The following is a 13,001-nucleotide window of genomic DNA, read 5'->3' as shown; positions in this document are numbered from 1 at the left end:
TGGGCCTTGGCCTGTTTAGGGTAGGTGGACCTCAAATTTTTGTTGTGGGCCTTAAGTGTTATGAGATGGGCCGTTTGGGCCTTAGGGCCCATTAGTGTGTTATGGACAGGGTTGATTAAGTCCGTTATGGGTAAGGTGAAGGGGCCCTGACCTTAAGAATTGGATTGAAATTTAGGCCCACAGTCATGATTGTTAACTCATTCCTAATTAGGGTAATTTGTATATGTTCAGTGTGGGATTTTTCAGATCAGTAGTCGAGCAATTAGTATTTATCAGGAGACCGAGGTGAGTCTCCTCCCTGTATCCATGGGTCGAAGGCACCAATGCTGGCCCATTATTCGGTTATGTAGAATGCTAGCTGTTGTGTGACATTTATATTTGTGCTTGTATGATCGGGTTGAAATATACCCCAGGGCGGGGCCCATTATGGCATGTCGGGTTGAAATATACCCCAAGGTGGGGCCCACTATCATATGATCCGGTTAAAATATAACCTAGGGCGAGACCCCAAGGCGGGACCCATACTTGCGTATTGGGTTGGAATATACCCCAAGGCTAGGCCCAATTGTATGTTTGTTATGTGGGTCTTTGGGAAAACTCACCAAGCTTTTGCTTACAATTTGTATTGTGGTTTAAGGTACTTCCGGTACTAAAGGGAAGGGTCCAGCGTAATGACGCAATATTCACTCCCCACTATTTTATGCACTTATTGATATTGTCACTTTGATGATTTGATATGATGATTATGTAATGGATTTTTGGAACAAATTTATGATTGCAAATCTTAACTAAAATGAAAAAAAAAAGATTATCTTGGTTTTGGGTTGTTACACTAATTTAATGTAAGGTTAGTAATGTTTTTGTGTATGTTTTGAACCAGTTATGACATCCTAATTTTTAATAATCAGTGAAAAACATTTTCTTCATAAATATTTTTTATGGGACCAATTCCACATTTATAAAGACCACTGATGTAAAATAAACATAAATAATTTTTTTTTAAAGTGACATTAAATTTGGGGATGTCGCAGCCACGGCCTCCGCCAGGTCTTCCGTCGCGCCTATGGCGACCACCGCCCCTACCTTTACGACCTCCTCCACCTCGACCGGAAGGATTGTGAACAAAGTTATCGGCGAGTATGGTAGACATAGATGAGGTATTTGAGAATTGGGAAGTGTCATTGTTGCGTCGATCATGTTTGATTAAGCGTTGTTCTTCAATTCCAAGCATTGCACGTGTATTGGAAAAAGAGGAAGAGGTTTCGTGTGGCAAATTTGACTAGCAATATATCCAAATTTAGGAGTCAATCCATTAACAGTGTAAATAACCAAGTTTTTTTTTTCTGGTACTTTCGCAGCAAGGTTTTCCAAGGAATCTGCAATAGTTCTTATCTTTGTGCAATATGCATCAACAGTTGAATCGCCCATGGTTATGGAGCGAAGTTGGGTATCTAATTGCATGGGTCGTGAATCCGCGTTTGACCAGGGGTTTCAAGTTGAGTCCACAATCCTTACACATTGGATTTAATCTTCAACGACATTTGAAGCAACGGTGGTGATAACATCATGTACATCCAACTATTGACTATGGAGTCAATATGTTTCCATTCTTCCATATTAGAGGAGGCAGGGTCCTTCGGTGGTTTGAGATGACCTAAAACCCTGAAACCACAACAATGAGTCTCAAAGAAGAGGGATCGATGCATGTATGTTTGAGATCTCATAAGGTTTCTCGGTAATGGGGATGCCTTTGCTTGTGTGTCTTGTCATCGTGTGGAAAGAGAAGACAGAGGGAAGAAAACGAGACAAGCAGGATAAGAGATGTGCCAAACAAAGAATGGATAGGCGGCACTAGGGTTAAGATGAGATGGCGGAGACGATAGATTTTGTATTATCGTTGTGATACCATGTTAACATGAATAAACTTGTGTGTTGCCCTCATCTCATTAATGAACCAATATGAATATTAATCTACTCTAATAAATGAAGGTTTTTTGCCACATGTCCTATTCTTCTTCATCTGGACACATGACATTTTCTAAAATTTTTAAATTTTCTATTTTCCATTTGTCTTTTCATTGTATTTTTCATTTTATTAAATTAAAATTCCACATTTAATATGTAAGGTAATATATATGTAAGGTATTTATTAGAAAGAGTTTATATATATAATGTATTCAATACATTAAAGCCTCAATAATTTTAATAATTCAAAAAATTCTCATTTTTCTTATAAATTCAAAAATTTCAAATTGTTAAAATTTTATATTTAATTTTTTTTAAATAAACATATGTAATACATGGGTCTCACACCTAGTATGCAAGATACAAAACACATGGACCGGACCACATACATACAAAATACGAGAGAACTAGGCATAAATACATGATACAAATATACGTACTAAATTACTAACAATGAACAATGAACTTTATTTTTATCAAAAAAAATGATTTTTTTCTTTCAAAAACGATATTCACTACAAAATACAAAGTTAGGAATCTTACAAACTAAAAAGGTTGGAGTAGAAATGTAATTTTTACATTTTTACATGACCACGAAAACCATTTACGCACTTTACTTTAAAAAACATTTATTGGTTTCTTTATGTCACCTCCAGCTAAATAAATAAATTAAGAAAAAAAAAATAATCGAATAACAGGATAGAAACTCCGAAACACTAAACTGGAGGGACTAGAAATGCATGTTTTGTTTCGTGGAGTAGGGTATATGCCCTATTCAAAACCCTTTCTTATACTCTATGACCAAATTGATGCTGTATAAGAACCAACCGAATTAGGGTTTCTAGGGTTTTATTTATCGAAGACAAAGAAGTTTGCTGCTGCCGCCGCCATGGTGTTAAAGTAAGATTCCGTCTATGCGTTAATTTTATTCATCCTAATTGCTCGTCGTCTGTATATGCAACTGTTAAGCGTTTGATGTGTTGATTTGTAAATGGAAGAATGTGACCAATCTCGCTAGTCGCTAGACATTTGGCTAACGTTCATTTCGTCAACAAGGTTATTAACATTGTAAATGTGGTCATAGTTCATATTAGTGTTTTCAATCCATCCTATTTGAACAAAATATGCTCAAATTAAAACTTTAAATCCGATCGTTGCAGCACTCAGCTATACTCTATTATTCTGAAGATTTAATGATTTATGCCTTTCATGGATTTTTTTCACGGAATCTAACGAACTTGTTTCATGTTCATAAGGATACAATTTTTGTTCAATTCACATGAGCAGTATGCTTTTATAAGTGTTCATTGCATCAGCAAATGATAAATGTTATCTAGATGGATTAACTATACGGTTTTGACGTTATAGAGATAGAAACACCGGTCAAGTCTCTCTTTTCACACATTCGTGCTTCTTCACGAGAATTACAGTGTTTATGAAAATATCGGATTATACATTTTTGTTAAGATTTTAATCGTGAGTGCTATATCTCCAATCATTTAATCTGAATCTATTTGGTTTATGAAAGTCATTATGATCCGTATATTTTTATTTTCCTTAGGGATTCTTTTGGGCTGTCTTAGAATTTAACCTTGTCTATCTGTAACAATAGGACCGAGCTCTGCAGATTCAGTGGCCAGAAGATTTATCCTGGAAGGGGTATTAGGTTCATTCGATCAGACTCTCAGGTATGGAATTAGTTTAAAACAATGTGTGATTTAGCTTTTATACATCTTTATCTTTAACTTGTTTCCTGCAACGAATTTGCATATTGTCAATTTTAGGTCTTTTTGTTTGCAAATTCCAAATGCAAGAGGTATTTCCATAATAAACTGAAGCCCTCAAAGCTCACATGGACAGCCATGTACCGAAAGCAACATAAGAAGGTGAGAAATCCCATCAGTCAACAATAATGATTCTCACTGTATTTTGATAAAGTTACTAATTTGCCCCTTCTTTTTGTTTGAAACCTAACAGGACATTGCTCAAGAAGCTGTGAAGAAGAGGCGTCGTGCCACAAAGAAGCCTTACTCTAGGGCTATTGTGGGAGCCACATTGGAAGTCATTCAGAAGAAAAGAAGTGAGAAACCTGAAGTTCGTGATGCTGCTAGGGAGGCAGCTCTTCGGTAAGATAGCTTTTTCTTTTTATGACATTAATTGTTTTACCAATTTGGTATAACTAAATATGTTATTATTTGTAAATGAAATGAAGTGAAATCAAAGAGAGGATCAAGAAAACTAAAGATGAGAAGAAGGCAAAGAAAGCAGAGGTAGTATCGAAGCAAAAGACACAAGGAAAGAGTGGAAATGTGGCTAAAGGAGGTAAGGGACCTAAGATTGGAGGTGGTGGTGGGAAACGTTGAAGTTTCATATTTGCTACCTGCTTTTTTTTTTACATGCTAGGAGACAACTTTTGAATGTTTGTTACTTTTTATGTCGATTCCATTGAGACATTCTTTTTGTTCAGATGTTTGTTACCATTTACAATTTCCAATATCAAAACAATATCTACTTTTGAACCACACTGCTTTTGGTATGAATTAGACTTGAACTGATATCAATGGTGTTAATGGTACAAACTGGAATTTATTATTTGGTCCATCTAAAAAGGTTGCATAAGTCGTTGAAACACCATGAGTACACATACATCACATGTTGATGCACCTCCCTAACATGGGCAACCTTTCTCGTTTCTGTTTAATGAGCTTAATGGGTTAAATATTTAATTTGGACAACTATATATTGTTCCATTTTTATTTAATCTAAACAGAATGACTTTGTGGGTTAAGCAAAAACCCTAGTCTTACAAAAATGGGGTAAGGGGGAGGTAAGATAGTAGGCTTCTGTTTCCATAGAAGACCTCTGTCAAAAATAAAAGTACATGTTAAAGATTTAATGCTGATTGTCTTTGAAGATATGCATAATAAACGTCACTCCACAAGATCAATAGGAAAATAAATAGTAAGATGGTGAGGGTTGACGGCTATTAGGGAAAAAAGAGAAAGAAATTCAAATACTTGGGCTGATTATAGCGAATGTTGGTGGTAGAAATGGGCAAACTGGTTGTATACACATTGATTTAGTAAACAAAAGCAATAAAACATGGGGCTGGCAAAACACTTATAACAAATACAACATACACTAAGAGTTGAAGCATACAATGAGTCAGGATGTAAAGAATATAGTCACTATACTTATCGAGTATTTGAATACAAACGAACATCACAAGACTTGGAAGGTATGCAAAATACCAGGCTAACATGCTAAGAAGCACAATCAAATGTCACCGTGAAGAAGCACATGAACAAACAATAAATGCAAGAACTAGCAATGTTGCAGAAGACATTTGCCACAAGGTAGAAATGGGTACTAACACATACAAACAGAAAAAAAAAAAAAAAAAAAAAACAATGGTCGAACTCAAATCTAGCACTCCCAGAATGTAAAAAATGCAATAAAAAAAAACAAAATAGTAATAATACTTATATAGGGAAAATGACTTAAAAGACCAATTAAGTTTCAAAAACGTCTATATTACCCCAATTATGTTTTTGTTGTTCCAAAAACACCAACGAAATAATGTTTTTTATTATAAAGCCAAATAAAGTTACCAATAAAATTAAGGTTTTTTAATGGTGACCGGCATCTGTGGATTACGCTTCTTTGTTTACCGGTGATCAATGGTTTAATCTGACATGGATTATTAAAACACATTACGTGAAACATAAATGCCACAAGGATATCGATTCACCATCAAGGGTTCTCAATAAAGGGTGAAATCGATATCTAGGGTTCTTATACAACAGTGAACTCGTGACAGTGAAATTGATTTTTACAGAAGGTGAAGGAGAGTTCGTCGATTGTGCAGCAAGGGTTCTCAGCATGTCTCGTGCAGCAAGTATGTCTCGTGACTCACTCAACATTGATGTCTACCATAAAGGTGTTTTTTCTCCTAATCCCTTTGTTTACTTCCATCCTCATAAAGTACCTGTTATGGGGCTAGATGTACGTAACATGGATTTCAAGGAGTTCAAGGCCTATCTCCAAAAATTGATCAACAATAGATGTCGGGATATGTATTACTGTCTTAAAAATCGGTCCCTCGTAGATGGGTTAAGGGAGCTCAGGGATGAAGATGATTATGTTAGGTTCCTTGATGCTGGGTTTGATGATGATGATAATCAAATCAGTATCTACATTGATGACTATCATGAACCCTTACTAGATTGGATTGAAGAAGAAAAAGCTGAAGAATGGGACAGTGGTACTGAAACATATGAAGATGATGTGGACTCGGTATTGTCGGATGATCTATCGGTGGACCATGAAGCTGATGATGAGGACATTCAATGGCCTAAAGTTATTGATCCTTTTTTGTCACAAAAGAATCTTATTCCAGAAAGAGGCATAGAGGAAGAAGCTGGTGATAAGGTAAAAAAAATCCTATTCACGATCCAAACCAAAAATGGGACACTATGATGCTTGAGTTAGGTATGAAATTCTCTGATCGAGATGAACTGAAACGTATGTTAACAAATTATGTTGTGTCTAAGGGTTATGCATTGTGGTATGAAAAAAATGAGGCAACAACATTGTTAGTAAGGTGCAATAAAAATGAAAAAGGGAAGCCATCTTGCCCTTTTAGACAATGGGCTAGTCCCATAAACAAGGAAAATTCATTCCAGATCAAGTCAATAATTGATAAACATAATTGTGCTAGACAACAAAAATTGGGTTGTCTTGTTACGTGTAAGTGAATTGGAAAAATGTTAATACCTAACATTTTGGAAAGGCCTCGGTTTAGCTATATGAAAATGGCAGAAGTGGTTAGGAAAGACTATGGTCTCAAGGTAAGTCTTGGGCAGTGTAGAAATGCCAAGTACTTTGCACTAGATGAGATTTCAGGCAATTTGGTAAGCCATTATGAGAAACTATGGAATTATGGTGTTGAGTTATTAAGGGTTAATCCTGGGTCAACAGTCTTGATCGAGACAAATCATACGCCTGATGCTACACATTACTTCAAAAGGATGTATATTTGCCTGAAGTCTATCAAGGATGGCTGGATTGAAGGATGTAGAAGGGTTATCGGTGTTGATGGCTGTTTTTTGAAGGGTATTTGCAGAGGTGAGTTGTTAACAGCCGTTGGTAGGGACGCAAACAACCAAATGTACCCTCTAGCATGGGCTGTTGTGCCAGTTGAAAACAAGGAAACTTGGATGTGGTTCATTGATCTTCTACTTGAGGACATTGAGATGGGAGATGGTAGGGGCTGTTGGTGAAGGGGCTGTTGAAGAAGGGGTTAGTGAAGATGGGATTGGTGAAGAAGAGGTTATTGAAGAAGGGGTTAGTGAAGATGGGATTAGTGAAGATGGGGTCAATGAAGATGGGGTTAGTGAAGATGGGATTAGTGAAGAAGAGGCTGTTGAAGAAGGTGATATTGAAGACCACCAGGAGGATGAAATTGAACAGCAAGAGGATGAGATTGACCATCAAGTAGATGAGATTGACCATCAAGTAGATGAAATTGACCATCAAGAAAATCATGTTGAAGGCCATCAAGAAGATCATGTTGAGGATCATCAAGAGGGGGTTGTTCAAGATGAAGCTCACCACATTGAAGTGTTCAAGATGAAGCTCACCATGAAGAGGCTGTTGACCACCATGAACCTGATTTTGATGAAGTTCATCACCATCAGCATCAACCTGTTTTTTTTCAGCATTTTGTTGCCAACAAAAGGCGATTACCTTCTGATAGGATCACGAAACTGAAGTTAAGGAAGAAGGTGGTAACAAAAGATGGAAGTGGGGAAAGTCATGAAAATCCAGTCACTTTAAACTAGGATAAGTGTTTTCTATTAGGATTATGTCAAATACTTTGAAATGACACATCTTTTGGTGCTTAGGCTTGTCTTTTTTATGCTTAGGCTTGTCTTCTGGTGTTGTGCACATTTACCAACATTTAGTGTCATGTGCACATGCTTGATTATGTGGTTTAATTATGCTTAATATGTAGTTTATTACTTTTTATGCATATTATAACAGTGTACCATTTTGCCCCTATTTGTTAAAACTATGTTAAAATTGGTAAAAACTGTTGGGCTTGTTGTGTGGACAATTATGTGTATTGCACTGCTGACATCACTCAAAACTGTTTGAAATAATTTTATGGACAATTTTGCCTCTCCTGTTATCACTCAAAACTATGAAAATAGTTTGAAACAGGTTTTATGGACTATTTTGCCCCTGTTATTATCATTTGATAAAGTGCAATCCTATTATGGACTATTTCTCCCCTGCTATTATCATTTGATAAAGTGCAATCCTATTATGGACTATTTTGCCCCTGCTATTATCATTTGATAAAGTGTAATCGTATTATGGACTATTTTGCCCTTGCTATTTTCAATCAATAAAAGTATGTTACTATTATGTGTGTTTTCAATGAAACTACCATTGTGTTTAAAAACCATTTAAAACACAAATTACATGCATAATGTCAAACACTTTTATGGACTATTTTGCCCCTGCTATTATCATTTGATAAAGTGCAATCCTATTATGTGTATTAGCCTTCATAAACACCTTCTATGTGTATCAGTCTTCATAAACACCTTCTTTTCATTCCCACTTCGTAACCATATTACATGAGTACAATGAAACTACTTTGAAGATACATATCCTGATAATTTCGAAGTACATTTCCCTTACATAATAACATTAACACTACATCATGTACTTCATTACAAACAAAACAACAAACATCAACACGAAACATTTCATTTTATCCAATTCCTTTCTAAAACTCTTACATTCCTTATCAGTCTTCATCTTGTACTCACTGAAATCATGTTCCAATATTGCAATCTTCACTTCAGTATTGAAATCATGTTCTTCATCTTTCTTATTCTTGTTCTTGGTTACAATTTCTTCATCATCATCAACCCATTCCCAGAAATCACATTTATCCTTTGGATCCTTCATCTTCAATTATAACATAAACAAACAATATTGTAGCATGAAAAACAAAAAGGGACCCAAACAAGAACAAGCTTTTAGATACACTTACCAAAGAGTTAGGACAAACCCTAAATTTTTTACCAGGATTTGCCTCTGTTGTTGATATCCAGATACGAGAAGGAAACCCACAATCACAAGGATTTGCCTTATCAATTGTGCTTTTTGACTTGGAAATTTTTGATCTTGAACATGAGTTGGAGGATCAAGACGAAGAAGCCATGTTGAAGAAGTCGATTGATTAAGGAGCCGTATCCCCCATTATGCCCTATATCTATATAACACAAATGCCACGTAGATATGCCAACACATATGCCAACTCAACAGAAATATGCCAACTCATTTACCCCCATCGTTTACCTGCAAGATGCCGGTCACCATTAAAAAACGTTAATTTTACTGGTAACTTTATTTGGCTTTATAGTAAAATACATAATTTCGTTGGTGTTTTTTGAACAACAAAAACGTAATTGGGGTAATATGAACGTTTTTGAAACTTAATTGGTCTTTTAAGTCATTTTCCCTACTTATATACTAGCTATTCTACCACCCTCTGTCTAAGCATTGACACTCTTTTATGAGGTCATGTCATCGAAATCGAAAAGATCCAACTCTTTTAAGTCTAACATTACAATATCTTTGCACTTTCTACATGGTATATGTCTCCTCTCAGCCGTGCAATTGAGACACTATCCATTTTCCTATTTGTCTTTTTTCTTTTCTTTTTTCAAATCTCATGTTAAAATTTGTTGGAATGTTAAGGAAAATTGGGCCATTTAGACTGTTCATTTGGTCTCCAAGTTAATGGGAAGAATAAAAAAAATCTTTTAGAATCTTAGAGCATGCACTCCCTGTTGCCTACCTACCCTATATGCCAGTTTATACACAGATCGTATCACATTTTTAGTGGCAATAAAGAATGATGAAGATGGTGAGTTTAAGGGTGGTTATTGGTAGTTGGTTGTTGGTGATGGTGGCTGTGGATACGGTGGTGGTATTGGCAGTGGACTGTATAACCGTGGCTGCCCTCTTATCTACTTGCTCTGAGTTTGTCAACAACGAGACAAAATACCCGTATTTAGGGTCCAGTTGTTGCAAAGCCATGACTACTCTTGGTTATTTTGCTTACAATGACATTGATAGACACGCTTTATGCTTTTGCTTCATTGGTGTTATCAATGCCACCTACACCCCAGACGCAGCTAATGCCTTTTGTACTTTACCTGGTTTTTGTGGTGTCTCCCTTGGCTTTCTCACTGATCCCACCACCGAATGCGGCTAGTAAGAGCTTCCCATTCACTTTCTGTTTAGCATTTTACTTTATTGATTTAACCATGTAGGTTAGTTCATAGAATTTATTTGTGTACCTTTTAATTTCGTTGTAATACATGTAATTAACTTTATAGTCATTTCCTATGTCAATGTAATTACATACATATATTAAAAGTACAAAAAAAAATAAGACCTATTAAACCTTTGTTAGTTACACAAGACTTCAGCTTCACTCGGAGTCAAAAAGAAAAATTACAAGTTTTGTCCCATTAATTAACATCAGTTTCTTTGTTCAGAGTCAAACATCAAAATCAATGCAACATGTTTGTAACACCGTGTCTACACAAGCCATAACACAATTCGTTTTTGCAATCACACAAATAACCTTGAAAATGTTAACTATACAAAACCACACCACGCCATTTTTGGTTAATCAAAGATCCGCCAAACCTACCTCCGAAAAGCCCTCTCAGACTGAGTATCTGAGTAATCCCAATGCCTTCTTTGCCTTGGAGCACTGATTGACCGCATCCGCACCCTCGCCTGAGATGACTCTGTGTTAGCCATGTAGTTAGGGTGACTCGGGTACTCCCCAAATAGGCTCCGTGGGTATTCACCACTATGAGCCGGGGTAAACGGACTCCTACTTTGGCTTTTATACCCACTTCCAACTGTTTTCTCTGTTCCCCAACTCGAATCGGTTAACCGAGATTTACTCGGTTTTTTCGGGGTTGTAATCTTCCTTGGCTTCCAAGTATCCACTTCAAGAATCTTGTCGCTTTTATCATCTTGTTTGCTTGTCCATGAAGTATCCTCCGTCCAATTGTCTAACCAATATGGTCCGCTATGATGGAATCGTGGTTCACCTTTGATGTAAGACATCGAGTTGGATCGCTGTGTATGTTTTGTAATGGAATACATAAGAACACACTCGAATTATACAAGAAGATAAAAAGGTTTTTTTTTTACTTACGGGATGGTGGTGGGACCGGAAGGACTTGACGGTTGAATGTGGTGAAGCCGATGAGTGGGCTCGGTTGGCACAGGCTTGAGCCTGAAGCCGAGCCATGGCTTGCATTCTTCGAAGCATGTCTGCACTTTGTTTCCGTATGATGTGACCACGTACAAGCGCCTGAAGCTTCACTAATCCTTTAAGTGCCCTCAATGCTCTCCTAGCCTACAAATGTAAAACTCTTTGAGCATAGTGTATACACATCAAGGTTATTTAATATTTATACATCAATGTTTCATCTTTTAATTGCATATAATTAAGAGAAAAAAAAAACCCATGGTATTTACTCCAGTCAATGCTTAAAAAAGACATTATGTTATTTCTATGTCTATTAAAACCATTATACTTTTTATTTTCGTTAAATTATTGTTTCGCATATAAAAAGTGTTGAAAAGATATTGGGATGGACAGATTTGATATAAAAAAGGGTCCAGATAAAATAAATATAAAGAAAACGATTTTTAATGTTATAGGTGGAGATGCTATAAAAAATAAAGAAGTGAAGTTGATATCGGGAATAACAAGGGTCCAAAAGAGAAATATAAAAAGTCCGAGGGCGCTCTACCACCGATGAATGAAGTGGCGGGACCCAATGCGCAAAATCAATGAAGATTTGTTGGAGTAATTAAAAATTAATTAATATTTGGAATACAAGGGCACTTGGGTAAATTAACAGTTACGAAACGTACCAGGTAAGCCCGAAATGCCGATTGTATCTTCACAGCCGCCACTTCCCGGCGTCGCCCACCGACATAATACGCTCTGCTATTGCTACCACCGGCACTTGTCAATCTCACGACCTCCGCCGCCGCATGTGCCGCCGCGAGCGCTGCCTCCGCCACAGCAGCGGTGGCAGCCGCAACTGCTATGGCGTGCTTGTTGTCATCAGATTGTTTGGGGTACAAACCGTGGTTTTCCGGCGCTTGTCTTTTGGAATCCGACTTACTTGAAGACTTTTTGGAGCCGAAAAGAGACCGGAGCCACCTGGTTGTCTTACCCATTTACCATCGCCGGCGTTTCCCAAATCTAATTTACAGTGAATTGAAGAAATTAAGAGAGAAAGCAAAGAAGAGGGGAGAAATGGGGCGGCTTTAAACGCGCACTTGGGACCTTGGGAGTGCGAAGTGAAGTATTTGGGCGGTAGTTCAAATTTTGGGGCCCATAATTTTTTTTAAAAAAGGAGTGAAGACTTTTGACAGATAACTTGTCGGTCCACACGGCCTCAAACCTAACAAAAGTCTTAAAGCAAAAAAAAAATCTTATTTGTTTCCTTGTAATCGACTGTAGAAACTATATAAAAACGTTATTATGTTAATGACATGTTTAGTGAAACGATCTATTTAAATATTTTTTTGCATGTAATATATTGGTTTTGAGAACAATATCATTATAAGTTTAAGAACGGAACATTTCAAAAGAAAACAGGTTTAAGTTTACTTTAAGCACAAGAAGAACATTGTTTTGAAAGAACACTACTAAAATGAGTTAAATTTTAAACTATAAACTTAGGAGTCAAAATTATGCACATTGGAACTATGTAATTCGAGGGTAAAGGGTTAAAGAGAAACTTGTAGGTTTGTAGCATAACTACTCGTATCAAAATTACGTAATTTGAGAAGTACGTGAAATTAGGGTTTAAGCATTTTAACAAGATTCGAACAATTTCGCATGTATCGTAATCAAGGCCAATCCTGAGGATTCAAATGCCCATGACAAAGTCGGAAAAAAAGATCAT

General features: G+C 36.6%; 2 protein-coding genes across 2 annotated transcripts; one reads left to right on the top strand and one right to left on the bottom strand.

The window, feature by feature from the left end:
* The first annotated feature begins 2,730 nt into the window (after nt 1-2,730).
* Nucleotides 2,731-4,487, top strand: LOC145088828 (large ribosomal subunit protein eL24). The gene is made up of 5 exons (XM_079027240.1): nt 2,731-2,865; nt 3,578-3,653; nt 3,750-3,851; nt 3,943-4,091; nt 4,178-4,487. Exons 1-5 carry the CDS (start codon nt 2,855-2,857, stop codon nt 4,326-4,328), a joined length of 489 nt encoding a protein of 162 aa, XP_078883366.1. The 5' UTR covers nt 2,731-2,854; the 3' UTR covers nt 4,329-4,487.
* A 6,009-nt stretch (nt 4,488-10,496) lies between these two features.
* LOC145088827 (protein IQ-DOMAIN 24-like) lies at nt 10,497-12,376 on the bottom strand. The gene is made up of 3 exons (XM_079027239.1): nt 11,956-12,376; nt 11,228-11,431; nt 10,497-11,148 (listed from the first exon to the last, which is right to left on the bottom strand). The coding sequence occupies exons 1-3, from the start codon at nt 12,265-12,267 to the stop codon at nt 10,705-10,707; spliced, it is 960 nt and encodes a 319-aa protein (XP_078883365.1). The 5' UTR covers nt 12,268-12,376; the 3' UTR covers nt 10,497-10,704.
* Between the last annotated feature and the right edge of the window lie 625 nt (nt 12,377-13,001).

Source organism: Lactuca serriola, chromosome 2 (genome assembly GCF_051521515.1).
Source record: "Lactuca serriola cultivar US96UC23 chromosome 2, Lser_US96UC23_V15, whole genome shotgun sequence".
NCBI lineage: Eukaryota > Viridiplantae > Streptophyta > Magnoliopsida > Asterales > Asteraceae > Lactuca > Lactuca serriola.
The sequence above is the reverse complement of the archived record's forward strand: the minus strand, read 5'-3'. Positions and strand labels throughout refer to the sequence as shown.

Coding starts and splice junctions, on each gene's coding strand:
- LOC145088827 (XM_079027239.1), bottom strand. CDS start 12,267: ATGGGTAAGACAACCAGGTGGCTCCGGTCTCTTTTCGGCTCCAAAAAG. Junction 11,432..11,955: donor CGGCATTTCGGGCTTACCTG/GTACGTTTCGTA, acceptor TTACATTTGTAG/GCTAGGAGAGCATTGAGGGC. Junction 11,149..11,227: donor TCCGGTCCCACCACCATCCC/GTAAGTAAAAAA, acceptor AAACATACACAG/CGATCCAACTCGATGTCTTA.
- LOC145088828 (XM_079027240.1), top strand. Junction 3,852..3,942: donor ACCGAAAGCAACATAAGAAG/GTGAGAAATCCC, acceptor GAAACCTAACAG/GACATTGCTCAAGAAGCTGT. Junction 4,092..4,177: donor GCTAGGGAGGCAGCTCTTCG/GTAAGATAGCTT, acceptor AATGAAATGAAG/TGAAATCAAAGAGAGGATCA.